Source organism: Lipomyces japonicus, assembly GCF_038497905.1.
Source record: "Lipomyces japonicus strain CBS 7319 unplaced genomic scaffold V1514scaffold_8, whole genome shotgun sequence".
NCBI classification, from domain to species: Eukaryota; Fungi; Ascomycota; class Lipomycetes; order Lipomycetales; family Lipomycetaceae; genus Lipomyces; species Lipomyces japonicus.
The window spans coordinates 338527-364631 of NW_027117820.1; the positions used below are offsets into that span (position 1 = coordinate 338527).

Here is a 26105-nt window from a genome sequence, read left to right on the forward strand (position 1 = left end):
ATGCGAGCGGTCAGACGAACCGAGCGGGCAGGTTTCATGCCAATCCACACCTCCTTTACATTAAACAACATTTCTCTATCAAAAAAAAAATGGAATCGTCTTCAATTGAAAGTCGTATGCTATTGACTCTTCAAGCTATCAGAAGAGACAAAAAATTAAGCATTTCAAAAGCTGCAAAGGTCTATGGGGTTCCAAGAACAACTCTCGGTTACCGACTTAAGGGCAGACGCTCTCGACAAGATTGCCGTCCTAATTCCATGAATCTTACGGAGCTAGAAGAGAATTCTCTTTCTAAGTATGTATTGGACCTGGATGCGCGAGGATTTCCACCCCGGATTATTGATGTGGAAGATATGGCCAATGTCCTCTTAGTAGAACGCGACGCGGGACGCGTCGGGAAGCGCTAGGCTTCTAATTTTGTCAAGAGACAGCCAGAGCTCCGGATGCGATTTAATCGTGGTTATAACTACCAGAGAGCCTTATGCGAAGATCCGGCAAAAATTAACGCGTGGTTTGAGCTCGTACAGAGCATGAGGGCTAAGTGCGACATCCAAGATTGTGATCTTTACAACTTTGACGAGACGGGCTTTGCGATGGGCATTATCAACCCAGAAATGGTCGTTTCACGCGTCGAAAGACGTGGAAGGGCGAAAACAGTACAACCTGGTAACCGGGAATGGGCTACGATGATCCAGAGAGTGTGTGCAGATGGTTGGTGCGTCCCGCCATTCATCGTGTTCAAGAGCGTGTACCACCTTGGACCTTGGTACTCAGAAGCCGACCTTTGGCATGACTGGGCCATCAGAACTACTGAGAATGGATGGACCAACAATGAGACCAGCCTGGAATGGATAAAGCACTTCGACACACATACTGCTCGTCGCACCACGGGTGTATATCGGATGTTGGTTATTGATGGCCACGAAAGCCATCGCTCGGTCGAATTCAACAGGGTTTGCGTCGAAAAAAATATTATAATTGTCTGTATGCCACCTCATTCATCACATTTGCTTCAGCCCCTTGATGTTGGTTGCTTTGGTCCATTGAAACGGGTGTACGGACGGGAGGTTGAGATGCTTGTGAGGTCGCGTATCACCCATGTAACCAAACTGGAGTTTCTGATCGCCTTCAAGTTGGCTTTCTACTCAGCCTTTACAAAAGCAAATATTAAAGGCGGATTTAGAGGAACTGGATTGGTGCCTTTCAGTCCAGAAACTGTCTTGTTAAAGCTGGATGTGAGGTTACGGACTCCAACGCCCGCCTAGCTCTCCTATACGCGACACCCAGCATTGGCTCTCACAGACGCCTTCTAACCCAACAGAGGCCTGTTCGCAGTCGGATTTTCTTAAAACTCGGATTGCGGGCCATGGAAGTAGCTCTCCAACACCTATTATTAGTGCTATTGATCAGTTTACAAAGGGTACAATGGCAACAATGCACGAATTGGCCATGCTGAGGTTTGAGATCAAGGTGCTTCAAGAGGCCAATCAAGCGCTAGCCAAGCGTCGGAGGGTCAAAAGGACTAAGCTCCAGAAAGGAGGGAGCCTTACTATAGGGGAAGGACAAGCACTGCTGGAACAACGTGGTGTTGATAATCAGCCAGAGCACGATTTGCGGGAAGTTGGTGATTCTTGTCAACAACACCAACGGAGTGTTTCTCATCGTAGCATCTGCCGCAGTACCGAACACACTGCACGCACTTGTCAAAATAGTTTATTTTAGTTGTAAATTCTATTTTTTAAAAATATTTAATTTTATTATAAACATTGTGGTGCTGTAATTCTGCTTTTTGTTCGGGGGTAGTGAAAGCAGTGTCCAGCTCGGTGATGTGTCTAGCTCGATAATGACCTACGTTAACTAGTTAACTAGTTACTAATTCTAATTAACTACGTTAACTAAGTTAAATTTGAAAAAATGCAAATGATTATATAAATAACTACAATAAACGAAATCCCATGTCACATATACGCCAGTATCCACCCCTCCCCCCAAACAATATATATATATATAAATTCAAATATGCTGTTACCATAATAGTGTATCTCGACCTTGAACTAACTGGCGAGTGGCAACATCAGAACCGAGGTTAACAACATGTTGACCGTCCACGGTACCGGACGAGATGCGAATCACGACGGTTTGTCCAAACTGGGCGGCCCAGATGTTATTACTTTGACCCTTTTCTTGAGCGATCGATTCAAGCTTATGCTTTGGTTCAAGAAAATGTTCATCCGTGATTGCAAACGTGCCCCAATGCACGCCAATCAATCGGCGGGCTTGCAAATCGGCCATGATTTGCACCGCTTCAGCTGGATCGCAATGCTGCGATCGCAAATGCCACCTGGGATCGTAAGCACCGCAAGGGACCAACGCGACTTGGCACCCGGTACCGTAAACCTCAGCAATACCAGCAAATAACTCGGGTGAATATCCGGAATCACCGGCGTGAAACACGACCGGCTTGGAATCATGCAAAATCAGAAATGAACACCAAAGAGTTTGGTTTGAACCGAAAAGGCCTCTTCCTGACCAATGCATGGCTGGCGTGCACGCAACTTCCCAGCCATCATCACCAAGCGACAGTTTCTGCCACCACGTCATTTCTGTGACCCGGTAAATGCCCTGCCTGGCCAAAAATTTACGAACGCCTAATGGCACTATCCACACGGCACTGTTTCCAATTGCTCGTACCGTTTCAAGTTCTAGATGATCAGGATGATCATGTGAAACTAATACGTAATCAATTTTCGGTAAATGTTCCAATTGACATGGGCTCTGGAGTATTCGTTTCGGGCCAAGAAAAGAATGAACGATATGATTACTATGCTAACAGTTAGTTTAAATTCGCACACGCTTCTTCGCTTTTCTGCTCCTGTATTGTTAGCTTGGAAGATGTAGCTTACCCAAAGAGAGGATCGGTCAAGAAGTTGAGATCTCCACATTGAATGAACGCACAACTTTGACCTAACCATGTTACTGTAAGACGATCTTGCTTGGAAGGAATACCCAGGCTTGCATTTAAGTGCTCAGACGATGCATTACTTAATAATGGAACTGCTATTACTGATGACTCTGATGCCGGAGACTGCCGCTGCTGCTGCTGCTGCTGCAATGGTAGTTGTGGTAATAATGCCGGCGGCGACTCAGATATTGGCGAGTTTTCAAGTGACGATGTATTTCGCGGGGGCACGGCCGTCCACGATTCCAACAATGAATTAGAATCTAGTTGCAAATTTGTAGACGATCCAGTATCGGAAGAGTAATAAACCGCAGAACTAATCGACAGTGATAGATCATCTTCGCCGTTGTTGCTGGCGGCGGCGGTGATGGTGGCATTCGTGGCCGCGTTCGTGATTGAGATTACGTCAAACAAGACTTCAAAATCAGGCCGATAAATTGGAAGCAGGTCGGCTAATTTTGACTTATCATAAGGAATCCCCGCATGAGGACCGCGATGAGCAAGACTTGTAATTTTCCATACAATGTGTTCCAAAAAGCTTTGATCCCTGTACTCCGGGAACGGGTTCACGAACCGGCCGGCGATGACGAGCACTGAAAATTGCTCGGTCGGCGATGCAGCATTCGAATACCTAAACCCTCTCGTTTCATGGTTATTATTATAATTTTTTTTTTTTTCAAATAAAACTATCCAGTTACACAATTACAAAGAATGTCTTTTCTCTTTTTTTTAAAAAAAAAATACGAACAATTCAAGATCAGTAGCAGAGGAACCATATCTGGCATCGGCAGCGAGGGTTCGGCGGCGGGCGATGGTACGAAGTCGGACTGCGTGTACGTAGCCACAATACAGTGAATATATGGTAATGAACACAATCGTAACTTTCGTTCTGACTGCCATGACCAATGCTTTGTTAAAAACTGGGCAAAAAATGACAGGATCAAGGATGGACGTGCGTAATGTAAATCGTATAGATCATGATGGCAGCAACCAATGTTGGGAGTTTAGGGTTAGTGGTTTACAAATTGCCGTTTCGGGTAATGGTCACACGTTTGCAACAAAACATTACTTCAATAATAATAATAATAGGATCATATTGATAACTAAAAAAAATGACACCAAGGAGGAAATCAGATCGAATTGAAAAGAACAAGCAGGCAAAACTTACCAGCTCGTTCAAGACGACCAAGCGAGGTTCCGCGCAATCCGCAATCAAAAAGCCGCAACAACATGACAAGCCGGAACAAAACCAGGTCAAGCAGTCGAAGCCGACATCGGAGTTGACTTTGGTTGAAGCTGAGACTGCAATTGAAATTGCTGACGAGACTGTTGGTAAGCGATTAAATTTTGCAGATTCCAAGTTTGAAGCCTACCTTGCCACGCACCAGGCAGTAAACCATGTGGCACCAAGTATGAACAAAATTAAAAGAATCCAACCAAGTTATATTGCTAACATGGGCCGAAAATAGTACACCAGGAAGGAGTGACCGTGGTCGAACGAATACTAAAGCATTTTGACTTGACCGAACAATATGGACCGACGGTCGGCATGACACGGCTGCAACGGTGGCAGCGGGCGAGCAAGCTGGGGTTAAGCCCGCCAGAGATTGTGCACGAGATTCTTATCAGCAGGGACGGCAGGGAAAACGATAATTTGAAACAAGGGTATCTGTTTGGTCAAATATAGGAGTTATGGCGGCTTTTTTTTTGTGTTTTTTTTTTTTTTTTTTTTGGATATATACCTATTAATAAATTTGGAATTAAAATTATATAACCATTTGAAATTAACCCCATACACCAGTCCAAAAAGAAAAACATTTTAAAAAAAATATACCAAGTAATAAAGAAAAAGAAAAAAAACAAAAAAAAAACAAAAAAATTAGGAGACCAACCAAAACGTATCGAACATGTCTATGTCTAAGATAAAAACGTGGAAGAAGAAGCAGGAGTGTAAGTCCCGGCGTAAAACTGAAAACCTGGTTGAACAGGCACGGGTTGAAACGATTGAATAGCATTATTGTAATTGGCATAGACAATGTCCGGATGATATTGCACGTCTGTATTGCTTCTGCTACTACTGCTCGTGCTATGGTCGTCTGCATAATAATCTTCAACCGCCACCGGTTCGGACACGATCGAGTCAATCCTGCGACGGGTCATGTATTTGGCAGTAGCTGAATCAACATCTGATTCAGACGCTGACCGCTTCAAACCGGTCGGTGGTGACAACGGCGACGATGAAGATAATGACAACGACAAGGACGATGATGACGATGCCTGCAATGGTGGCGGTACCTTCACCGGCGGCACGACCCAAATTATGAGATCAGTGGTTGCATCATGACCAGCAGCAGCAAGCCACTCTTCCATCTCGGCCACGTAGTAAATCTCCTCAAGCACGGCAATCTTGTCTGGTGGGATCGCTGCCGCGCACTCGGTCGTGGCAGCGCGCAGCATGCGCACGGCAACGTTGCCCGATCGCAGCATACTCATAAGCAGCACGAGCCGCTCAGGTTTCATCAAGTGGTCCGGTTCTTTGTGGCGAGCCTGTGACGGCCACCACGATGGCTTGTACAGGTCACCTTTATTGTACGGGTGATTGACTTGCTTCTTGGGTTCAATCACCTTAATCCAGGCCTTGGCCACAACCTTGCACGAAAGTTGCTGCAACTGCCTAAACTTGGCTTCCAGGAACGCGGTCACCTGGGCCGCGTCGGCCATGGCAAGCGGCTTAAACTGCTGTTGCTGTTCTAGCGACGGCGGTGGCACATTGTCGCCTGCCTGTATTAGCAAAGGCGGCGGGCGCGCGGTTTGTAATGGCAACGGCATCGGCAAAGGCAACGATGATGATGACGACGACGACGACGTGTTCGCAGCCTGCGTCATAAACGCGGTGGTAACAAGCCTTGCAACCCGGTCGACGATGCGATCCGGGCCCAGCAACGAGCCAACGTGAGGCTCCAAAACAGCAGACGCGTGCACAATTGCACGCCCGCAACCGTCATCAATGGTATCATCAAAAGCATCATCATGGCGATCCGCAACGGCCACCAAGACGTAGTGCAAGCCAGCAGCATCAGCCGCGGCGCGAAAGTCAGCCATGATACGGTCTGTGGCCATGGCTGAAAAAAAAAGCACAAATTGCTCACAAGCAAGCAAATTCTATTTTAAAAGCAAGAGCTCAAGATCCGCCGTGGAAACCAAGAACGAAATGTTGCCGTCGTCGCCTCCTTTGCTCGTTCGCACTTCACCGCCCCCGCGCGCGCACTGGTTGCGGAACTCGCCATTGGGCATCGGAACTGGCCGCACTGCTCCGCAAACGGCGCGAACACACCCACGTTTAATGTTTATTCCAACACAATCCTATTATTTTTGTTTATTTTTAATTCACTGAACTACACCCAATTCCACACATAATCAATCGTAAGTTCTGTCATCTCATCATTCATTAAACTCATCATTATTTTTCAATCACAACTGCTCCATGTCCGTGTGCGAAAACCCCCGGAACTGCTCCTGGTCGGCCCTGGTCAGCACGGTCGACACCGGCGTGAGCACCGGAACTTCCCGGGTGAATTCCTGGTCAAAGTTGCGCGTGTCCGTGGCCGAATCAATCGTGGGCACGTAAGGTGGCCGCACTCGCTTGTGATACATGTCCTGCCAGTTCACGTTAGCAAAGTACGCGTGTGCCATCACGTCGGACGCGTCGCCGGTCCCCGCTCCCAGTCGCCGCTCAGGATCCCGCGTCAGCAGCTGTTGTAAAATGGACACGGAGTTGCGCGCCATGTGAACCGGATACAAAGGCTCGTCAGTAAGGATGGCGCCAAAAATTTCCTGCTCGTCGTCGCCTCGGAACGGGCTCTGGCCAAGAATCATTTGGTAGATAAGCACACCGAACGCCCACCAGTCAACTTCTTTGCCGTACTTCTGATCCTGCAAAATCTCCGGTGCCATCAATTCCGGCGTGCCGCAAAACGTACCCGTCTTGCCGTCCGGCCACATGTCCAGTTTGCATAAGCCATAGTCTGCAATCTTGATGTGCCCGTCCAGCGTCAGCAGAATGTTATCCAACTTCAAATCCCGGTAAACCACGCCGCTCTCATGGAAATATTTCAATCCCAGCAACACTTCGGCCGCGTAAAACTGTGCGCGCCGGCCTGAAAACTGCTCCTTCTGAATATGCCACATGAGATCGCCGCCACTGATGTACTCCATCACGAAATACACTCGAGTTTCAGTTTGGAAGCACGAATGCAAGTTCAGCAAGAACGGATGCCGCATCTTGTTGGCAATTAAAAAAACTCGCTTTTCCGATATTGTGTTTTCGACCTCGTCGTTCTCTAAAATGTATTCCTTCTTCAGCACCTTGATCGCATACAAGCTCTTGCTGCCCTTGGCCTCTGCCAACATCACCTTGCCGAAGTTGCCCTTGCCCAGCACTGCCAGAAAATTGAAATCGTCCAGGCCGACCTTTTTCTTTTCGGCCGACCGTCCCCCACCAGCTGACGATGTTGTTCCTACTGCCTTGCGAGGCACATGTCCGACCGGTTTGACGGACCCTTGGCCTGCTCCCTCATCCGACCATGCTCGCGATGCACTCCGCGGAGCCAGAGGTGTAACAGAAAGCGGCGCTGGCTTTGCCGCCGCTACTGATAAATCATAAGGGTGCGCCGCATACGGGCTTGTCGTTTGTGCCGGTGTTGCAGCTTTCTGCATTGCTGATGCTGCTGCTGCTGCTGCCGTAGCTGCTGCCGTAGACGTCGACGTTGTTGCTGATGGCACAGTAGACGCCGTCGAGCTCGGCCTAGAACTTGCCGCTGTAACAGAATCTCGCGATAAGAATGTAGTGACACTAGATCTATCCCCATCTGTGGCTGTCGAGCTTGTTATCTTGCTCGACACACCACTTGTGGGTCTGCCTGGCACCTGAGTCACGGCCGATGTGGCCTTTATCTTAGCCTGTCCCTGGCCAGCACTCTTCGCATTTCGGATTGTCTCCAAAATCTTGTTCGCGGTCTCCATACTCATTCCACAGAAATCTGGCACAAGATGCACGCAGTGAGCGTGACAGGTTAATCCGCACTCAGTACACTTCCTTGCGCTTTTTTTGCCCAGCGGTAATATGTACCCACAGTGGCAGCACCAATTCGCGCTGATGTTTGTGATCGGTTCAAACCGATGCGGGATTCGATGATTTATTTTCTCCTCATCCGGATCCGTTTCCGCACTCGACTTGGAAATGCACTTAGTTACAACTTTTGTGTAGCATTTCTTGTGGCATGTATACTTGCAATCTTCGCATTGGTATCCACTAGAATATTTTAAAAATTCACCACAAAAAGCGCATCGCATGACATTATAAAATTGTTGTTGCACAAACTTGTGCCCATACATCTCGTGCACTTCTTCCTTACGCTGCCTGATTGCACCTTTTCGTCCCAGCCTACCAGCATCTTCAAGTGGCCTCTTATTGATGTTGTGCTTAAAAAAACCAACCCGAATTCTAATCTTTCCAGTTGGCTCAAGAATAAACCAGCTGTCCACGTACAAATCTTGTTCAAGGTTAAGTTGATTGAGTGCCCCGGTAAGTGATTTTTGCTGTTGCTGCTGTTGTTGTTGTTGCAAATTTCCTCCAGTTGGAGCGAAAGGCTTGTCTGGTGAATTTGAAGGAGTCGATGACCCTAACGTTTGGGACGCTGTGTCTTGTGTCTGATCTGCTGAAACCCATCCGGATGATGCAAGTTCTAATTCAATCTTCTTTCGTCGAAGCTCCTCTGCAATATCAAATATTCTCATCCACGTTACTGCAATCGGAACATCGTGATCTCCAGAGCGGTCGTATACCGTGAACTCAATTTCATTCGCCTTGTCGACTTCTAAATCAAACGTCTCGGTCCATCGGTCAGTTTTAGAGGGCTTCGTTTTCGCTCTGACTTGATCCTCCACTTTAATTGCAACCCAAGTATCTGGTGCCCTGTTTCTGTGCCCTGCCGCATGATCTACATCTTCGATCGCTGAAATTGAAATCTTTAGTCTACCCGTCAACGGCTTGCGCACATTTGAATTAAAACTAATATTGTCTGCACAAAAAAAAAAAAAAAAAAAATTAGCCAAATTCAAGTTGATGTTGGTCCGCTCTTATTATTATAACACTTACCCTCTAAGTCCTCTTCCACATCGATATGCATGTCTTGATATCGTTTTAATGCTTGTTTCAGAATATGAATTTTCTGATTACTCTCCAAACGTTGATTTTCCGAAAGCGCCCGATTGCGTCTATCGCCTTCGATCTGGTATAGCTTAACCAGTTTGTCAATTCCTTCTCTATACTGATGTTCTACCGATAATTTAAATTCCAGTTGCTCAAGCATGAGCTGAATTCGGGCACCAAGGTGAGGTGAGTCGTACTTGATTAGGTCTATCAAACAAAATTTAGCAATCTATAGACCTCGTTTTTTTTCTCTTTATATTATCCATCATTGTTATGTGTCATACCAAGTTCAGTATATGTCGGCCTAGATTTTGTAACCATGCCTTGTTTTGCATATGGTGGTTGAGGCAATGGCAGGCCGCTATTGCTGGCATCTGCGCGTGGGACAGGTAATGGTTTTTCGTTGACGATTTGATCATTATTCTCGGTCGATCTGCATAAATAATAACAAAAAAATCAGGGATCATTCAAAAAGAAAAAAAAAATTAACGGGAAACCTTTGCCAAGTTCTTACGTAGCTTGTGATCGCCTCTTTTGTTGCAAGTTTTGAAGCGCGCGTTCGAGATATTCAATATTCTTTAACGATTCACGGATGTTGAAGTCACATCGCTTCTTTACGTCGGCGTTAGAACTGGTTTGTCGCAGTGCTTTGGCTCCTTGAATGAGAGATCGCTCGCGCTCTATCTTTTTGTAAATATCTGTAATCACCCGATCGTCTGACTGCATCACGGCGTTGATTTGATGATGACAACCTTTCCGACAATCCCTTCAATTGGGATTAAAGCAAGTTGAAGAAATTAAAAAAAAAGAAAAAGAAAAAAAGGGAACAAAATCAAATGCAAAAGTAAAAGAGTGCAACAACGCAAAGACTTTTTAGTAAAGGAATAGTAACTTCTCGTGCCTCAAAGAAAAATATACCAACGCTGTAACTTTTTAGAGCGATATTTGAACAAGTCTTCAGTGTATACCGAGTCAAGCTTATTCAAAGACCAACCAGTTATTTATGGAAAATAAAAAAGAAAACAAGAAAACGAATAAAAACAACCAAGCAAGTAAGTCCTCGATCGATGATTGAGAATTGTCTACGTGACTAAACTTGCCACTTGTCTTTTGGTTGTTTATAAATATTCTACGTAACAATGTTTCAATGCGTGGCCCGAGCGGATTGCTTTCGCGGTAAAGGACGGGGCCGATAGAGTTTTAATTATATGGCCGAACGTGCCGTGTTTTTGAAGAAATGCGGCGATGCAGCGGGCGCACTCAAACGTTCTTCGGCCCTCGAGTTTGCGTCGAGTGCTGTATCATTACTATATAGTACAGGCTCGCCTCGTCCAACACCATCAATCTTGCTCTAGTCTACGTAGTCTACCACTCGTCCTTGCCGTTATCTTCGTCATCTATATATTCAGTATCATTAGTTTCCGTAAACGTTGTCTTTGTGATTTGTACGTTCTACTTACCACTGCCGGCGATTTTTGTCTTGCGCTTACTCAACGCTGCCGCAATCGCATCTTGTAGATTTCCTCCCGGCCCTGCACTGTTCGACCCATGTGCCGAGTGGTCTTGTCCTCCGCCCCCTGTCTGACCGAGGTTTAGCGGCCTGTCAAGCTGCGATTTGTCAACCTTCTTTAGCGAATTGAGGCCGCCGCTACCGCGAATCGACGCCATCAATTGATCTCTGCCAGCTTCGCCGGTGGAAGCGGGCAGTTCAGCAGGAGCAGCAGGTGTTCCAAAAGATGGAGGCGGTGGTGGTGGCGGCGGCGGCGCTGGTGCTGGTGCTACCGCAGATAAAAAAATGGGCGGAGGTGCTGGAGGTGCTGGAGGCGCCGGAGGCGCCTGCGCTGTGTTGACAGTCGCTGGCGGAGCATACGCATGTGGTTGTTGATATGCTGCTGGCGCAGCTTGCTGATATGACTGCTGACCAGACGGTGGAGGCGGAGGAGGAGGTGGCGCTGCAGCTTGGCTTGGTCGGCTATAAGATACCGGCTGTGGAGGCGGCACTCGGGCTGATAACGCGTTCAGTTGCTGCTGCTCTTGCCTGTAGCCCGGAGGTGGTGGCGGAGGTGGTGGTGGTGAGGTCGCATTATTAATACTACTTCTTGAAATTGCATGTCTATGAGGCGGTGGTGGTGGTGGCACCGGCGAATGGCTTGGTTGTCCAAACGTTGGCTGCATCCCATTCTGCACCGGCATTCTAGGAGGCAGCGAAGGCGGTTGAGGAACCGGTCTGGTTGCCAGATTTATGGCTGCAGGTTGCAAATATGTTGGTGAGTTATTCCTAGCTGGTAAAACCGGCGGAGGTCCTCTGTTAGGCAGTTGCGGAACCGGTCTTTGCTGATGTAATGGTGGTGGAATAGCTGTCCCAGCTGCCGGGAATGGTGGTGGCAAATTGTACTTCTGCCCAGGTGGCAGAGACACTGGGCTCTGCGTAAGTGGCGATGCTGTGTAACCTGAAGACGGGCTAGGTGTAGACAATGGAGAGGGTTGAGGAGGTGTCGGTGAGTTTCTAACCTGCGGAAGTGACCCTGCAGGTGGCATATAAGGCGGTGGAACTTTAAACATTGGAGCCGGTGGCCCAGCAGGTTCCGGTGGTGTTGGAGACGGTGATGTTATAGACGAAGCCGGGGTAGAAGACCTTGTTGAATTTGCACTCTTGGTAGGTGGTGCCAACGGAGGTGGAGGTGGCGGACCCTTGGCCTTCTTATCCACACTCGATCTCAATGGTGGCAATTCGCCTTTTGTAATGTAATCCTTAATAAAGTCGGCGTTTGAAGCAATCATGTCTTCCGTGATTCCCATTTCTCCTAATTGAGAAAATAATTTCTTCCATGACGGATCAACGTTCGGATCACTATCCATGCTCTTGGCATCCGAATCCGGTTCCGGATCGGGATGAAGCGGTGCCAACGTGTAAGCGTTGCCCAATTTCTGATATCTCAAAACATCACCACGAGGTCCAGGAGCAGCAGCAGCTTCTGTGGGTTTTTTAAGCAGCGCGATCGCATTCTTGTTATTCAACGTGGCCTTCGACGCATACTTGTCTTTGTTATGCACTCTTTTTAAAAATTTATGGGCTTCAGAATCGTCTGCAAATAAGAGTCCGCCAAAAAATTCTTCCATTTCAAACGTATGAAAGAAAGCACGGTCTTGATTATATTGAAAGCTAACGTATAGTTCTTGATCCCACAGCACGCCTTTATTGCCCTACAATTTACAGCATTAGTTTCATAACATTCAATTAACAACCATTTAGAAAAATACTCACAATTATATCCACAATTTTTAAAAAAAAAGTGTTCCCTGTGAGATCATTGACAAGCACAACGGCACCTGTGATTCCAGTGTAGTTCCATGAATTCGGATCCGGGTAGGCAATGTAAAGCCTGGCCACGGCAGCTTCAATAATTTTATTAGATGCCTTTGGAACCGCGCGCTTGATCTTTTCTTTGTCTTCTGAAGTAATATGAGTCGGCATTGCTGGATTGTTTCCAGGACCAGTTCGATATCAATGGCGGCGGGTATTCGTTCACAAACAAATGGCCGGAAATATACCGACTCTATAACCGGCTGCAATATCCAGAACTAAATATATATTAAACAAATATATATCAACGTCCTAATTTATAGCAAAAATTAAGCTTGATAAAATTGTTAACAAAACCAGAGGCAGTACCTAGAGATCGAATTACAGCTAGAGTCGATCTTCACTTAACGGCTCGACGACGACCATGTACTTGTGGTTAGGGGACATGCTTTCCGCAAGCGCATGCCTTTGATAGAGAACTAATATAATCTCAGCTTAATCAGGTTTAATTATACAATAAACTATTAATTAAATCTATTAAATGTTTATTTAATCTGACTCCAAAACTCCATCCGAAGCATGAACTTTTCTATTTTATCTACATTGCACCTGTACAACCGGTGCGCTTTTTTTTTATTCCGTGCTACCTGTGCAAGCTTTACTTTCCACCATCCTTTCTGAACCTGCGTTTCTTTCCGCTTTTCTTCTCATCATCAAACCAAGTTCGTTTGGGTCGTGACTTGATCTCATCCCAGTGCTTGACCATGTTTTCGCCCTTGCGAAGTTCCATCTCGGTTATGGCCAATTGTTTTTCTTGCTTTTCTTCTTTCAAAACTTCCTCCACGTCATCTTCATGATCTTCAATTGACTTAACGTACTTGTTCACTTCATCCCAATTAACATTGCGGCTAACTGCTTTTCCTTCGTCCTTGCCGATACTCTTGATGGCATCCTTCACAATCGAACGTTCAATTTTAGCCTCACCAACCAACGATATACTTCGTCCTGAACGCCCGGCACGAGCGGTACGACCAACTCTGTGAAGGTAGACTTCGTGCGTATTAGGCATGTCGTAGTTAATAACAACTTCAACCTTGGGGATATCAAGACCTCGAGACGCCAAATCGGTACAAATCAAAATAGGGACTCGAGAATTTCTAAACTCCGTGATTCCAGTAAGTCGCTGATCTTGAGAAAGTGCGCCATGAAGTTCGCCAACTTTAACACCAATCAAGCCCAAAATAATTCGCAACCTATGTGCAGTCTCCTTGCGAGAAACAAACACCATCACTCTTTCGCTGGCATTAAATTTTTTGAGCAGCCAAGTTAAAATAGCTGGCTTGGTTGTTTCTCGCTTGCGAATCCTAATAAATTCTTGCACCAAGCCAGATGCGGCCTGTTTTGGAGGGTTGATTAAGATGCGAACTGGTTGGTGAAGAGACAATTGGATAAGAGATTTAATGCTCGAATTCATGGTCGCAGAAAACAACAGGGTCTGGCGCTTGGATGGCAATAATGTCAACAGCTCTGTCAATTCCTTTTGAAATCCTTCTTCCAACATTCTATCAGCTTCGTCGATAATCAAAATCTCAACATCTTCGACTTGAAAACTAGGAGAATTTCGAATGTGGTCAATAAATCGACCTGGAGTGGCAACCACTACGTCAGGTCTAGATTTTAATTCTTGCTCTTGCACTCTTAAGTTTAGACCTCCGACTGCCAAACCAAACCTAATCCCGTTTAAGTACTGACTGAGTTTCTTTCCAACATCTGCAACCTGAATAGACAATTCACGAGTAGGAGTAAGAACAATGACCCTGGTGGACGCAATTTTCTTGGGACGATAGAGAAGACGTTCTAAAACGGGAATCATGTAGGCTGCAGTTTTGCCAGATCCAGTTACGGCCCCGGCAACAATATCCTTCCCGAGAAGAGCGATCGGAATCACTTGGCTTTGAACCGGGGTGGGAGTAGTAAATCCAAGAGCAGCAATGCCTTTAAGCAACGGCCTAGAAATTGATAATGTGTGGAAACTTTTGTGAGCAGAAGATGTGGTGGTCTTGGGAGCTGCGGTGAAAAACTTTGCCACTGCCTTAGGGTCGTCGGCTTCGTCGTCTTCACTTGGTTCTTCTAATTCGTGGCCTTGTTCACTTTCTTCGACGTCATCATCTTTGTCTTCTACATGATCGTGTTTTTCTGATTCAGTGATGTTCTTGGTAATTTTGACAGTAGTATCTTCTTCGTCTTTGTCGCTTTCATTTTCATTTTCGTTCTCATCCTCATCCTCACTTTCATTGACAGAAGGAAGCTTATACGGTCCCTTGAGTCTTTTGGAATCTAAAGAAAGATTAAAAATTGCATAAATAAAAACATGTCAACATGGCATACTTGACTTTGTTTGCTTTTCAGATTTAGCATTATTGCTCTTGTCGTCAGATTGTTCATCTGAGTCGTGCGAGCCATTGTCCTTATCTTCATCGTCATCGTCATTGTCTTCTTCTTCTTCTTCTTCTTCTTCTTCTTCTTCCTCGTCAGTGCTATTTTCAAAGCCTGCCTTAATCCGTTGACGTTGGATAATACCATCCAGATCAACCTGCTTTCGGCCACTGCCCTTAGCGCGATCTTGCATGTCAAAGTCCCATCCGCTGAACTGAGCAACGGATTCAAGCTCGTCAAGATCAAAGTCTAGTTTGAAATCCTTGACGTTCTCTTGCTCTTCAACCTCATTTTTGTTGGCCTTGCTTTTTTTGCTTTTTTTGCTTTTCTTCTTGGCCACCTTCTTGACTGCCGCTGACGGTTCTGATTCGGATTCTTGCTGGTCTTCAACTTCGTCGTCGTCCTCGTCTAGATCTGGCACTTCCACGTCTGAATCTGAAATAGTTCCAATGAAATCGTCATCAAACCGTTTTTTGGTCTGCTTAGCATTTAATTTTGCCATCTTTTTCCTTTGCTTGGAAACGAGCTTTTTGCTATATTCTTGAGACAAGAATTTATGAAAATTTAGGCCCGCTGCCAATTTAGAGTTTGAAAACTTATTCACTGACACGAAGCCCACTTTGTGCGCCGACTGTCATTCTTTCTGGCCCGTGGCCTCTGCCCGTCTAGTAGCTAGGGCCCAACCCTAATTGGAAAGCCCATGACCGCGCAAATCGCAAAAAACAGTCACAGTACGCAGTCCCGTGCGCTCGCTTTTGGCGCCGGCGTGAATCGTCAACTTGAATGATCTTTGCAAAACGCAACGCCGGACTTCGCAGTCACTGTATTATCACCATCATTATCAACTACAATATACAGAAAACACACAATGTCTGAAGGTTCAGAGGTCGATCACCAGGAGGTTTATGAGGAGGAGGTTGTTGAGGCCGTCGTTGTCTCTACGCTCCTTCCCGAGGAGGTTGTTGCTGAGGCCGGCCAAGTCAAGCTCTTCAACAAGTGGTCGTTCGACGATGTCGATGTCAACAAGGACATCTCCCTTGCCGACTACATTCAGATTCGCCAGCCAGTCTATGTTTCTCACAGCGCTGGCCGTTATGCCAACAAGCGATTCAGAAAGGCCCAGTGCCCCATTATTGAGCGACTCACCAACTCGCTGATGATGAACGGTCGCAACAACGGCAAGAAGCTTCTCGCCGTCAGAATTGTCAAGCACGCTCTTGAGATCATTCACCTTCTTACTGATCAAAACCCGTTGCAGGTCGTTGTTGATGCCATTGTCAACTGTGGACCAAGAGAAGACTCCACCCGTATCGGCAGTGCTGGTACCGTCCGACGACAGGCCGTCGATGTTTCTCCTCTGAGACGTGTTAACCAGGCCATTGCTCTCATCACCATTGGTGTACGTATTATTCTACGTGTTTGGGTTATTTTTATTATTTGAATGGTTGCTAATATATTGTTTTAGGCTCGTGAAGCATCTTTCCGCAACATCAAGACCATTGCTGAATGTCTTGCTGAGGAGCTCATCAACGCTGCCAAGGGCTCTTCCAACTCATACGCCATCAAGAAGAAGGTAAGAAATGCATTTTTTTTTTGTGTTTATCATCAATTATCTAACAGAATTATTTAGGACGAGTTGGAGCGTGTCGCCAAGTCTAACCGTTAAATATTTTTTTGTTTATGTTGGGTTGTTAGATATGATATGCTTGTTCCTTTAGTGCATGAGGTTTTCAAAAAAGTGTATTTGTGTAAAAATAATCATTTGTCAATAGTCACTTTCGTGCCGTAGTATATGTTCATTATCACTCTCCAGGAGTCTTGATTTGGTAAGTTTCGTTGTAGTGCGGTGGAAACCTTCGTTATGCGCGTAATAAATTAAAGGTGGAACATGTCCAAATTGCAGTAACGTGGAAGTTCGACATCCTCACCAGTATTCACCACCCTCGCCAATATAGATCATATTATTTAGTTATCTCAAGTTGCATTTGTGTAGGTTTACGTATGTTTTTAATTTTTGACATTTTCTTTTTCGCTTTATGGGACGCAAATATGATTGTATTATGCATACGTGCTCGCATCGTGAGCTGTGCGGATCGCGATTTATCCTCGTTAAGCGCTTTTGTTTTGTTACTTATTTGTTTCTAATTCTGTTTTATCTATTATTATTTTTTTTTTCAGATTCCTTTGATTGAAATACTAGTGGTCGAATAATGGGTGATTCTCGATATTCTTATGACGAGAATTCCGAAGTGTGGCCATATTTTGCCGCCACTCTTCTGTCCCTTGTGCTTGTACCGTCAACGTTAAAAGTTGCCAGTCGATCAACTCACTTTCACAGTAAGATCATTTGTATATGGCATTGCATTTTTTGTGGATTATTTTTTAATATTGGTTTAGACGCATCAAAACAAGCCGGATTGAAGGAATCAAGTTTTAAGCCAGATAATTACGACGAGATTGAATCGTTTCGAACAAAGAACCGCAAGCGCAATTATTTCAGTAAAAGGTATTTTATTTAGTAGAAAAAAAGAGATATTTGTTGATTATTTTAATTTACGGTATAATAGTGCAATTTTTTTGATTGTCGGTTGGCTGATTTTGGGAGTTATTGCATACTTGATCTACATCCAAGAAGAACCCGGAGACAAGCAGACATTTGACCCCTATGACATTTTAGGAGTATCTTATGTGAGTTATTTTGTTTTGTCTTATTTTAATAGTGCCCTCCAAAAAAAACTGACATGACATGAACTAGACCGCTACTGAGCGAGAAATCAAGAGTAAATACAGAAAGTTATCGCTTCAATTTCATCCCGACAAGATTCGAAACGTGGTTGAAGAGACAAGAGAATTATTAGAGGCTCAATATGTTGAGATGACAAAAGCATACAAGTCTTTGACTGATAAGGATACGCGAGAAAATTTCTTGGAGTACGGTCACCCTGATGGACCGCAACCAACCAAGCATGGCATTGCGTTACCAAAATGGCTGGTGGACGAAAAGGGAACCCCACTGGTTATCTTGGGATATGGTGTCTTGGTTGGCGTTGCATTGCCTTTGGTCGTGGTATGTAAGATTTTAATTATTGATTTTAACTGACCAACTAACGATCAATTTAAAAAAAAACAGTATTTGTGGTGGAATGGCACAAAGAAATATACCAAGAATGGCATTCAAACAACCACTGCGTCTTACATATTTGAAAATTTCTCAAAGACCGATCGAGCAAGTTTAACTTCTGATGATCTTATTCGAATCATTTCAAACGCTTCAGAATATCAGACCACGTTACCGGGTTCGACGCCTGATGAGATTTATAACTATTTAATTGCTCATCTTAAACGCAAGCCAGTGAATGATGGTCTTAAATTACTTGCTGCCGTATCGAGAGTGAGTGCCATTGTGGAAGGCATGGTTGATATTGCATCTGCTTTTAAAGAAGTTGAACTCGTTCGAAAAATTATTGATCTCAATGAAGCTTTTGTTCAAGCACTCCCTGTTGGTTCTAATGAATTGCTGCAAATACCTAATACTAAAGCAGAAAATGTTCAATTTGCCAAATTATCATCTCTGGAGTCTTTGTTTGAACTATCAGAATCAGAGCAGAAGCAAGTGTTAGGATTAAATGATGAAGGTTTAAAATTAGCGCGCGAGATTGGTTCCACGATTCCTAAAGTTCGAATCCTGCATGCGTTTTTCAAGGTTCCAGGAGAGACTGCTGTGTTTCCCGGCTCGATTGCTCATTTAGTAATTAAGTACAGGTTAGAATTTCCAGGAATCGAGTCACCTGAGGTTGACCCGAAGGACTTGTTAGAACCTGACACGGAATTGTTATTAAAGAAGCCACTTGCAACTAATGATAATGCCCCACGACTGAGTATAATTTATCCACCTTATTATCCGGTATTGGTATATCCAAAATATACGGTGTTAATATCGAACGCAAGAGAGGGTAAACTGGTCGAGGCACCAGTTGCGATCAATCGTGGATATACAGATGGCAGTGTTAGCACGTTTAAGATTCAATTGTCAGCTCCGTTGCCAGAGCAAGTAGGCAAGTTTAAGTTTCACGTCGAATTACGATCGAACGCGTTTATTGGTGCAAACGCGTCCGCATTAGTCACGTTAGATATTCAACCTTTCCCCACGGCAGACGTGATCGAAGACGACGATGATGATATTTCTGACCCTGAAGAAGATTCACTTGCTGGCGCGATGGCCACATTACGAGGAGGCAAAACAAAAAAACGTGTGGTTGAAGTTGAAGACGACGACGACGACGATGATGATGATGATGACGATGTTGATAAGGAGGACTATGAAAGTAGCAGTGACGAGGAGAATGATAGTGATAGTGATATCAACACTGACACTGAGGACGAGGAAGAATAGCTCAGGAAGCGATGATAAAAAAAAGAGCATGAATCTAGAAAACTGTTGCTTAGGAAATGTAATATATTTACTTTATCAATTTGAGGTATGATTGGAGTGAATTTGCGGTTATTTGTGTACTTGCTTGTATCTTTCAGTTTGGCGATATCAGTTCTTCGCTCCTTTAAATTACAGATTATCATGCCTTGACGAACTCCAAAAATTATATTTTGATATTTCTCTTGATCAAAGGTTTAAATCAAAAAAAAAATTGCTGAATGAGTTACATATTTTGAGCTTTTTACTTTCATATTGAGCCGCTTTTGATGAAGTTATAAAGGCATTTGCACCCTGATAATGCAACCCTTCTTGGACAACACTCGCACATCTAATCAAACGAGAGAATGACCCGATATGCTGACCCTGTAGCGACTTTCGACTTTGAAAGCCCTGCCCTTCATTAAAGAACGTTGTTTTGAGATTTTGCATGTATGATCTGTTTCATAATACCGTCCATATAATCGGTCTAGTTTTATCACTTCGATGGTGCTTTCTTATTTGTTTCGGTTCTTCGTGACTATGCACGAATATTTTCAAACTCAGTTTCTCTAAAACTGGCATGGTCGATTATCGTTCACAGTCAAGGCCCAGGAATTGACACTAGTCTTTGGCCTTGTCGTATATTATGTCTGGCTTGCTTAGTGTTCTAATCCGTTTTATCCCGTTTTATCCCGTTTTAATTGGACCCGTCCAAGCAGGCGGATATAGAAATGCAATATACGAATTGAGCATTGCTTTTAGAGTGAACTAAGTGATATATTTGGATGTTTGCAGTATTTTGTTATTGCGTTCATTATGCATGTAATTGGGTGTTTATGGTCTTTATATACGGTAAACAATTGAAACGTTCACTGCGTAAAAATTTAAAAACTTCATTCTGATGTCAAGATATTTTTATAAAAGTAAAGATATAAGTATACATGTATATATCCAGCATTAAGAGCTTTGCTCCATCTCCGTTAGTGCATTATATATAACTATGGAGAGAGAGAGATGTTGTATTTGGTATCATTTTCAGAGTAATTGATTTGTTAATTGGCAGAAAAGGGGATTTGTACCCGGTTTAGATGCGAGCCTTGCGCGGACGTTGTCCCCAAAATGCACAAAGATCAGACCAAAAATTGGCAAGAATGGTTTGTATCGAGGGTGTTTTGTGGCTGGAATGTGAGACCAGAGGTGGACTTGCTTTTCCACGGTTCCATTCATCGGTATAGTTAATGAATGGTTTTTTGACCCGTTTTCCACTTGGTCCAACAACAGAAGGATTGATGATATTATTATTAGTGTTGTGATTATTATTGTTGTTGTTGTCATTGTTATTAACGGTGGCCTTGGTCTTGTTGGATTTAAACGTTGCTTGAATTTTATTTGGTTTGTTGTGGTGGTGCTTCGGTATTTGAAGATATTCAACCTCGCCGTCGCGAATAAAACGTTCAAAAATTTCAAGGTTTTCAATGGAACGATCCGGACTCGGCGTCGTAGCAGCAGTAATCGCGATTGTAATGTTGCAATTGCTGACATTTTTTTCGTGTTCGTGTTCGTGCTCGTTTGGCTTAACAGGTTCGTCTGATTCGATGGCTGCAAAATATGTGGGGTGGAAAAGTCGGATATCGGTGTCGATCTCGTTCATGATGTCTTGGACTCCGAGATTGCGATAGCAATCGATGAACGAACCGTTTTGCAAATTGGTTTGTGACGGCGAATCTAAGGAAATGGGTATAATATTTTTTAGTTCAGGAGCCTTTATGCGGAGGGGTTCTACCGCTGGCAAGGGAGGCGATGACGGTGGTGAGTGTGTGGTGGTTGTTGTTGTTGTTGCTGTCGTTGTGATTGATAGAGCAGGGTAGGCATATATGTTGGCGTATAGGTTGATTGTTTTATCAATCTCGTCCACGAGCTTCTTAAGTTCTAGTTTCCGGTCCTCATTGCGGTACCACTCCGTGCCCTCTAGACTTTTAGTTTTTTTCAGTAAACATCTGTCAGACGAAGAATTTGAGGAAAGCTCTTTGATATATTTCAAGTCAGGCGTTTGTGTGTCGAGATTGTCTTTCATGAACGATGAAGATGACCGTGACGTGACTGACGTGCCATATTTGTTGGTCCTGCCGACCCTGCTGGCGTTTTCGTCCGCGTCGACTTTCAAGGCTGGTGAATGAGTAGAATATGAATTTGCAGCAGCGATTATAAGCTCGTCAAGCAAGTTCATGTCTTTGTCGCAGGTAATATAACGAGTCTCGCGTTGCTTAACCGAACCATCTTCGGTAATAGTTTCCGTCTGCTGGTGACCGGGCTTCTGCAAGCCACGGTGAATCTTGAATCCACGATGAAAGCGATCAAAAAAAACTTTGATCGAAGAGCCATTATGGTCGTTACGGATAGACGTGGTTGTTGGGGTTTTAAGCTTGGCAAACCTATTTTTTTTTACAAATCAGAGACAGATTGCAAGTTGAAAATTTTATTCACTTACATTTTTGGGAACTTTTTTTTTAATGAATTGGATTTGATATTAACTTGCTTATGTTGACGATGTTTATAATTTACCAAATGCGAATTTACATTCAACTCTGGAAGGGGGAGGGCATGATTCACGATTGCCATTCAGGCCGGATTCAAATAAGATATATGGACACCTTCTCAACCATTTTCACATGAATGGGGCATAGCCTTTCTTTTTCTTTATAATACCTCGAATATTTATGTTCTGATTATTTGTGTTTTTTTTTGTTGCATGGGCGTATTTATTAATGTAAAGCCTATGAAGCTCATCTGGAAACGCCCGTTGCATGCAACTTGTGCTTGCATCATTTAGATTTGACGAAACAATTACAAGCACAATTAATTGTGTATTTTTGAAATTCAAGTAAAATTATGTTTGCTGCAGCTATTATTCGACCGGTTCCCAACCATGCCCAATCATGTGATCGGTCGTGCCCATCCGCCATCCATTCTACGTCGAATATAAATTTTTTTTTTCATATTGCATATGCATACACAATTGAAATTTATACTATTCTAGGTACTTGTGTCTCAATCGCATTGTTCAGTGATCATCTACGTCTTTCCTTGTCCGTTGGCATTCTTTTTTGGAGTAATGAAATAAATTTTGATATTTTTTCCGATTGAATTGTCTAAAGTGAGAATTTACTTCAGTAGTCCTTTTTAGGTTGATGCTTTGCATGTAATTTTTTTTTTTTTATTTTTTTTTTTGCATTGAGCCACTTTTGATAGTTATAACGACATACAGTTAAAAATATCTATTGTATCTAAACAATTTTTCTTGTAAAATAATCTTTCCGCTGATTGAAAAGATATGATTACTGACACCATTCATTGGTTTACCGTAACCGGTATAAGACCAACTTTGTATACATAGATCAGCCAGCTTTAAACTCGAGCAATCAGAATTGTTTCATCGATAGCACAAGTCCTTCAACCCTTGATGCAATTAAGCATGACGAGATGCATATGAACCTGCTTTTTGTTTTGTGAGGTTGGCTTGAATTATTTTTGAACTTGTTAAAGTTGAGGTACGGTGCTGATCCATGACAGTTAAGACACAATTACGTATACGCGATGAATAATATTGGCGATTGGAGAATTGCTCAGTGTAAATTGAAAACATACCCTTGTGCTCTTTCAACCACCTTGTTTCTACAATATTTTTTTTTTTTAATTTAGAAAGAAACAAGCTGTTCCATAGGGTGAAAGGGGGGGAGAATATTGAGCATGGAGTTACTACTTGCACTATTTCTCGTGCTTCGGCTCGCGGATGCATTTTACGTGCCAGGTAAGTCCAGTACGTCATCAAACATGGCAAAAATCAACTGCTGATCAAGATGAGGCATTGCAAAAGGATGGTCTTCCGAGTCATATGAAGCGGGCGAAAAATTACCACTTTTAGTTAACAAGATTTCATCTGAGTCAACACAGTTACCTTATGCTTACAATGATCTTGCGTTCGTTTGCCCGCCAACCATTGACATTCATCGAATTGGATTAAATCTCGGCGAGGTTCTCAGAGGAGATCGAATTGCCTCATCAGATTACGAGATTAACATGGCCACGGATGTAGAGTGTGCTCATTTATGTGATCGCACGATCAGCAAACCTGAAATCTCACGAGCGGCATCATTGATTAAAAACAATTACGTGGTAGAATGGTGAGCGATATATATATGATGCGAGTTGCGTTGTGCTTGCTAACCAACGGTGCATCAGGATTTTGGATAATCTTCCGGGAGCAACGTCGTTTATATCCGCAGACGGCAAAAGCAAATACTACGCGTCTGGTTTCAAATTAGGATCGGTCGAGAATGACGTTGCGTATGTGAATAACCATTTTACGTTTATTATCCGATACCGGGCCGACAAGAGTAACGAGGGCAAGTTTAACGTTGTGGCATTTGAAGTCTACCCCGAATCCAAGAATCATAAGCCCAACAATTGTCCAAAGAAAAATTCAAAATTCAAAAAATTGGCGTTAAACGAAAATGCCGAGTCGGTTACGATCCCTTACACGTATTCGACATATTTTAAAGAGGCCAATGAGATTAATTATTCGAATCGATGGCAGTTATATTACTTAAACAGTACGTCAGCGGATAAGATTCATTGGCTGGCCATTATCAATTCTCTAGTGATTGCCACTTTTTTAACCACGGTGGTGGCGATCATCATGCTGAGAACGCTATCCCGGGATATTCATGGCTACAATCAAGATGGTCAGGGCGAACCAGACAAGGACCTGCCTGAGGATATTAGTGGTTGGAAATTAGTTCATGGTGATGTTTTCCGGCCGCCGGTACATAAGGCAGTGCTTGCATCGATAGTGGGAGCCGGCGTGCAAACGTTCGTGATGGCTTTTTCAGTCCTGATATTTGCAGGCGTCGGAATACTCAATCCTAGTTATCGAGGCGGGGTTTTAAGTTTTTCAGTATTTTTATTTGTGTTTGCTGGCATTTTTTCTGGGTATTTCAGTTCAATACTGTACCGGTCGTTCAAGGGCGAGAAATGGTTAAAGCATGCGTTGCGAACGTCCGGACTCGTTCCCGGAGCGTTGTTTGGGTTCGTGCTTGTGTTGAGTTTTATTTCATGGGGCCAATCGTCATCGTCTGCGATTCCGTTCTGGACGTTGGTGTTGCTGATCATCATGTGGCTGTTTGTGTTGGTGCCGCTCGTGATTTTGGGAGCGTGGCATGGGTTTAAGCGACCGGTGATTGAACCACCGACCCGGATCAAACAGATTCCACGTCAGATTCCGGTCGCGCCATGGTACATGGTAACGTGGTTTGCGGTCGGACTAGGGGGCCTGATCCCGTTCGCGGTCGTGCTGATCGAGCTGTTGTTTATTCTCAAGTCCGTGTGGCAGGACAAGACAGGGTATTATTACATGTACGGATTCGTGGCGGTCACGTTTGTGATTGAGATTGTAACCGTGATTGAGATCTCGATCGTGAGCACGTACTTGCAACTGAGTGCCGAGGACTATCACTGGTGGTGGCGGTCGTTCGCGGTCGGCACCGGTTCCGGATTTTGGATATTTGTTTATTCGGTATGGTATTATTTTGCCAAGCTGTCACTAAACGGGTTCGTCTCCGGCCTGTTGTTTTTTTCATATTCGTTAATTGCCTGCGTGCTCTATGGACTGTGCACGGGCACGGTGAGTTTTATTGCGTCGTACGTGTTTGTGAACCGGATATACCGGGCAGTCAAGACTGACTGAGAAAAGGCAAAAAAAAAATAAAATGTATGATACTTTAAACACACAAGGCTAAATGAAACAAAAAAAAAACCAACAGATAACATCCATAAACTCCATAACCCCTCTCCTTAATTCCTAAATCTTACACCTGGACCCAACCCGCAATAAAGAGAACAAATAACTAAGATTTACATAATCAATGACGCAGTGACGACCGTGATCACGGTGACTACCACCAATACAAGACTTTGGTGAGACCGTGCATGTCCCGGTGGCGAGAATGCGGGCGGATCAATCATGATTATGATGCTGTCGTCGCTGCTGGTGCTGCTGCTGGTGCTGCTGCTGCCGCCTTCGGCTGGCCCGCAGCGTGATGATGGCATGCCCATCGCGGCAGCCGCGGCGGGCACGGGCGCAGAACGAATAAGGACCGACGCCTGTGAATCGAATATTTGCTTGCGGTTATCGGGTGCCAGCAGGGATGACGGTGACGATGACGGCGATGAAGACGATATGCGCAGGCCGCCGTGACCGCCAGCTCCAGTAGCAAACGTCAACACGACGAGCACGAAAAAAGAAACCAACAATGCACAGGTAAAAACCACAAGTGATGGCCGCCTGTGACTATCGGTATGAATTGATGTCATGGCTAGAATTCAAGGTCGGAAGAGAAAACGACGACGACGATGATGTATATATATGCGAAAAGCTCGGGCACTCTGGAAAAACACAGAAAGCCTCAGCCTCATGCGGCGGTGGTGACTCACCGGATCCGGCAACTCACGTGACGCACGCAGCCAAAAAAAAGCCATTGATGCAAAAATACAAAAATTAAGGGCCGAGCTGGGAATTGAACCCAGGACCACTCGCACCCAAAGCGAGTATCATACTACTAGACCACACGGCCGCTTGTTGAATCTAACCTAAAATTTAAAACCCAAACCTGAAAAAACAACAAAATCGAAAACTTGATACTGCAGCCCACCGCCTCTATGAATGTCCCTTGGTTGCTTTACACTGGGACCTTTGGTCACCCCAGGAGATTATGTCAGGACCCCTGGA

At 44.3% G+C, this 26105-nt stretch overlaps 11 protein-coding genes and 1 non-coding gene across 12 annotated transcripts; 4 read left to right on the forward strand and 8 right to left on the reverse strand.

Annotated features, from left to right (window-relative positions):
• Positions 1-1900: 1900 nt before the first annotated feature.
• On the reverse strand, positions 1901-3911 carry V1514DRAFT_327157 (beta-lactamase superfamily domain-containing protein). Its single transcript, XM_066926920.1, has 3 exons — positions 3708-3911; positions 2904-3590; positions 1901-2821 (listed from the first exon to the last, which is right to left on the reverse strand). Exons 1-3 carry the CDS (start codon positions 3857-3859, stop codon positions 2026-2028), a joined length of 1635 nt encoding a protein of 544 aa, XP_066784906.1. The 5' UTR covers positions 3860-3911; the 3' UTR covers positions 1901-2025.
• Positions 3912-4023: 112 nt separating this feature from the next.
• V1514DRAFT_327161 (DNA polymerase delta, subunit 4-domain-containing protein) lies at positions 4024-4728 on the forward strand. The gene is made up of 2 exons (XM_066926921.1): positions 4024-4369; positions 4429-4728. The coding sequence occupies exons 1-2, from the start codon at positions 4072-4074 to the stop codon at positions 4644-4646; spliced, it is 516 nt and encodes a 171-aa protein (XP_066784907.1). The 5' UTR covers positions 4024-4071; the 3' UTR covers positions 4647-4728.
• On the reverse strand, positions 4695-6315 carry V1514DRAFT_327163 (uncharacterized protein). Its single transcript, XM_066926922.1, has one exon. The coding sequence runs from the start codon at positions 6077-6079 to the stop codon at positions 4877-4879; it is 1203 nt and encodes a 400-aa protein (XP_066784908.1). The 5' UTR covers positions 6080-6315; the 3' UTR covers positions 4695-4876.
• V1514DRAFT_366452 (Serine/threonine kinase) lies at positions 6316-10273 on the reverse strand. Its single transcript, XM_066929829.1, has 4 exons — positions 9685-10273; positions 9455-9603; positions 9117-9377; positions 6316-9039 (listed from the first exon to the last, which is right to left on the reverse strand). Exons 1-4 carry the CDS (start codon positions 9894-9896, stop codon positions 6431-6433), a joined length of 3231 nt encoding a protein of 1076 aa, XP_066784909.1. The 5' UTR covers positions 9897-10273; the 3' UTR covers positions 6316-6430.
• Positions 10274-10275: 2 nt separating this feature from the next.
• Positions 10276-12852, reverse strand: V1514DRAFT_327168 (uncharacterized protein; the record flags this gene model as incomplete). Its single annotated transcript, XM_066926923.1, has 2 exons — positions 12436-12852; positions 10276-12374 (listed from the first exon to the last, which is right to left on the reverse strand). Coding segments are annotated over exons 1-2 (1958 nt in total), but the record flags the coding sequence as incomplete, so codon positions are not given.
• V1514DRAFT_327169 (P-loop containing nucleoside triphosphate hydrolase protein) lies at positions 12831-15475 on the reverse strand. Its single transcript, XM_066926924.1, has 2 exons — positions 14863-15475; positions 12831-14811 (listed from the first exon to the last, which is right to left on the reverse strand). The coding sequence occupies exons 1-2, from the start codon at positions 15410-15412 to the stop codon at positions 13133-13135; spliced, it is 2229 nt and encodes a 742-aa protein (XP_066784911.1). The 5' UTR covers positions 15413-15475; the 3' UTR covers positions 12831-13132.
• A 181-nt stretch (positions 15476-15656) lies between these two features.
• On the forward strand, positions 15657-16681 carry V1514DRAFT_362251 (40S ribosomal protein uS7). Its single transcript, XM_066929729.1, has 3 exons — positions 15657-16309; positions 16376-16483; positions 16541-16681. Exons 1-3 carry the CDS (start codon positions 15779-15781, stop codon positions 16574-16576), a joined length of 675 nt encoding a protein of 224 aa, XP_066784912.1. The 5' UTR covers positions 15657-15778; the 3' UTR covers positions 16577-16681.
• A 16-nt stretch (positions 16682-16697) lies between these two features.
• V1514DRAFT_362252 (uncharacterized protein) lies at positions 16698-19303 on the forward strand (the record flags this gene model as incomplete). Its single annotated transcript, XM_066929730.1, has 6 exons — positions 16698-16909; positions 17089-17247; positions 17308-17416; positions 17478-17598; positions 17666-17977; positions 18041-19303. Exons 2-6 carry the CDS (start codon positions 17121-17123, stop codon positions 19301-19303), a joined length of 1932 nt encoding a protein of 643 aa, XP_066784913.1. The 5' UTR covers positions 16698-16909; positions 17089-17120.
• A 1102-nt stretch (positions 19304-20405) lies between these two features.
• Positions 20406-21940, reverse strand: V1514DRAFT_341455 (uncharacterized protein; the record flags this gene model as incomplete). Its single annotated transcript, XM_066929057.1, has 2 exons — positions 20406-21753; positions 21810-21940. 2 exons carry the CDS (start codon positions 21938-21940, stop codon positions 20406-20408), a joined length of 1479 nt encoding a protein of 492 aa, XP_066784914.1.
• Positions 21941-22907: 967 nt separating this feature from the next.
• Positions 22908-25148, forward strand: V1514DRAFT_227843 (uncharacterized protein). The gene is made up of 3 exons (XM_066924731.1): positions 22908-23129; positions 23196-23502; positions 23561-25148. Exons 1-3 carry the CDS (start codon positions 23069-23071, stop codon positions 25062-25064), a joined length of 1872 nt encoding a protein of 623 aa, XP_066784915.1. The 5' UTR covers positions 22908-23068; the 3' UTR covers positions 25065-25148.
• Positions 25072-25772, reverse strand: V1514DRAFT_327193 (uncharacterized protein). The gene has a single exon (XM_066926925.1). The coding sequence runs from the start codon at positions 25688-25690 to the stop codon at positions 25232-25234; it is 459 nt and encodes a 152-aa protein (XP_066784916.1). The 5' UTR covers positions 25691-25772; the 3' UTR covers positions 25072-25231.
• Positions 25773-25878: 106 nt separating this feature from the next.
• Positions 25879-25950, reverse strand: V1514DRAFT_t22. Its single transcript has one exon. It is a non-coding gene; the product is annotated as a tRNA-Pro (tRNA).
• Positions 25951-26105: the final 155 nt, after the last annotated feature.

Excerpts from the sequence above, each read along its gene's own strand:
- V1514DRAFT_327157 (XM_066926920.1), bottom strand. The coding sequence starts at position 3,859 with ATGGCAGTCAGAACGAAAGTTACGATTGTGTTCATTACCATATATTCA. Across the intron at positions 3,591-3,707 it reads TCTGCTACTGATCTTGAATT|GTATTCGAATGCTGCATCGC; the intron begins GTTCGTATTTTT and ends GAGAGGGTTTAG. Across the intron at positions 2,822-2,903 it reads TTGACCGATCCTCTCTTTGG|TAATCATATCGTTCATTCTT; the intron begins GTAAGCTACATC and ends CTGTTAGCATAG.
- V1514DRAFT_327161 (XM_066926921.1), top strand. The coding sequence starts at position 4,072 with ATGACACCAAGGAGGAAATCAGATCGAATTGAAAAGAACAAGCAGGCA. Across the intron at positions 4,370-4,428 it reads AGTAAACCATGTGGCACCAA|TACACCAGGAAGGAGTGACC; the intron begins GTATGAACAAAA and ends GGCCGAAAATAG.
- V1514DRAFT_362251 (XM_066929729.1), top strand. The coding sequence starts at position 15,779 with ATGTCTGAAGGTTCAGAGGTCGATCACCAGGAGGTTTATGAGGAGGAG. Across the intron at positions 16,310-16,375 it reads TTGCTCTCATCACCATTGGT|GCTCGTGAAGCATCTTTCCG; the intron begins GTACGTATTATT and ends ATATTGTTTTAG. Across the intron at positions 16,484-16,540 it reads CATACGCCATCAAGAAGAAG|GACGAGTTGGAGCGTGTCGC; the intron begins GTAAGAAATGCA and ends AGAATTATTTAG.
- V1514DRAFT_327163 (XM_066926922.1), bottom strand. The coding sequence starts at position 6,079 with ATGGCCACAGACCGTATCATGGCTGACTTTCGCGCCGCGGCTGATGCT.
- V1514DRAFT_366452 (XM_066929829.1), bottom strand. The coding sequence starts at position 9,896 with ATGCAGTCAGACGATCGGGTGATTACAGATATTTACAAAAAGATAGAG. Across the intron at positions 9,604-9,684 it reads AAGAGGCGATCACAAGCTAC|ATCGACCGAGAATAATGATC; the intron begins GTAAGAACTTGG and ends TTATTTATGCAG. Across the intron at positions 9,378-9,454 it reads GCCGACATATACTGAACTTG|ACCTAATCAAGTACGACTCA; the intron begins GTATGACACATA and ends TTTGTTTGATAG.
- V1514DRAFT_227843 (XM_066924731.1), top strand. The coding sequence starts at position 23,069 with ATGGAGTTACTACTTGCACTATTTCTCGTGCTTCGGCTCGCGGATGCA. Across the intron at positions 23,130-23,195 it reads GGATGCATTTTACGTGCCAG|GATGGTCTTCCGAGTCATAT; the intron begins GTAAGTCCAGTA and ends GCATTGCAAAAG. Across the intron at positions 23,503-23,560 it reads AACAATTACGTGGTAGAATG|GATTTTGGATAATCTTCCGG; the intron begins GTGAGCGATATA and ends ACGGTGCATCAG.
- V1514DRAFT_327169 (XM_066926924.1), bottom strand. The coding sequence starts at position 15,412 with ATGGCAAAATTAAATGCTAAGCAGACCAAAAAACGGTTTGATGACGAT. Across the intron at positions 14,812-14,862 it reads TGAAAAGCAAACAAAGTCAA|ATTCCAAAAGACTCAAGGGA; the intron begins GTATGCCATGTT and ends ATCTTTCTTTAG.
- V1514DRAFT_327193 (XM_066926925.1), bottom strand. The coding sequence starts at position 25,690 with ATGACATCAATTCATACCGATAGTCACAGGCGGCCATCACTTGTGGTT.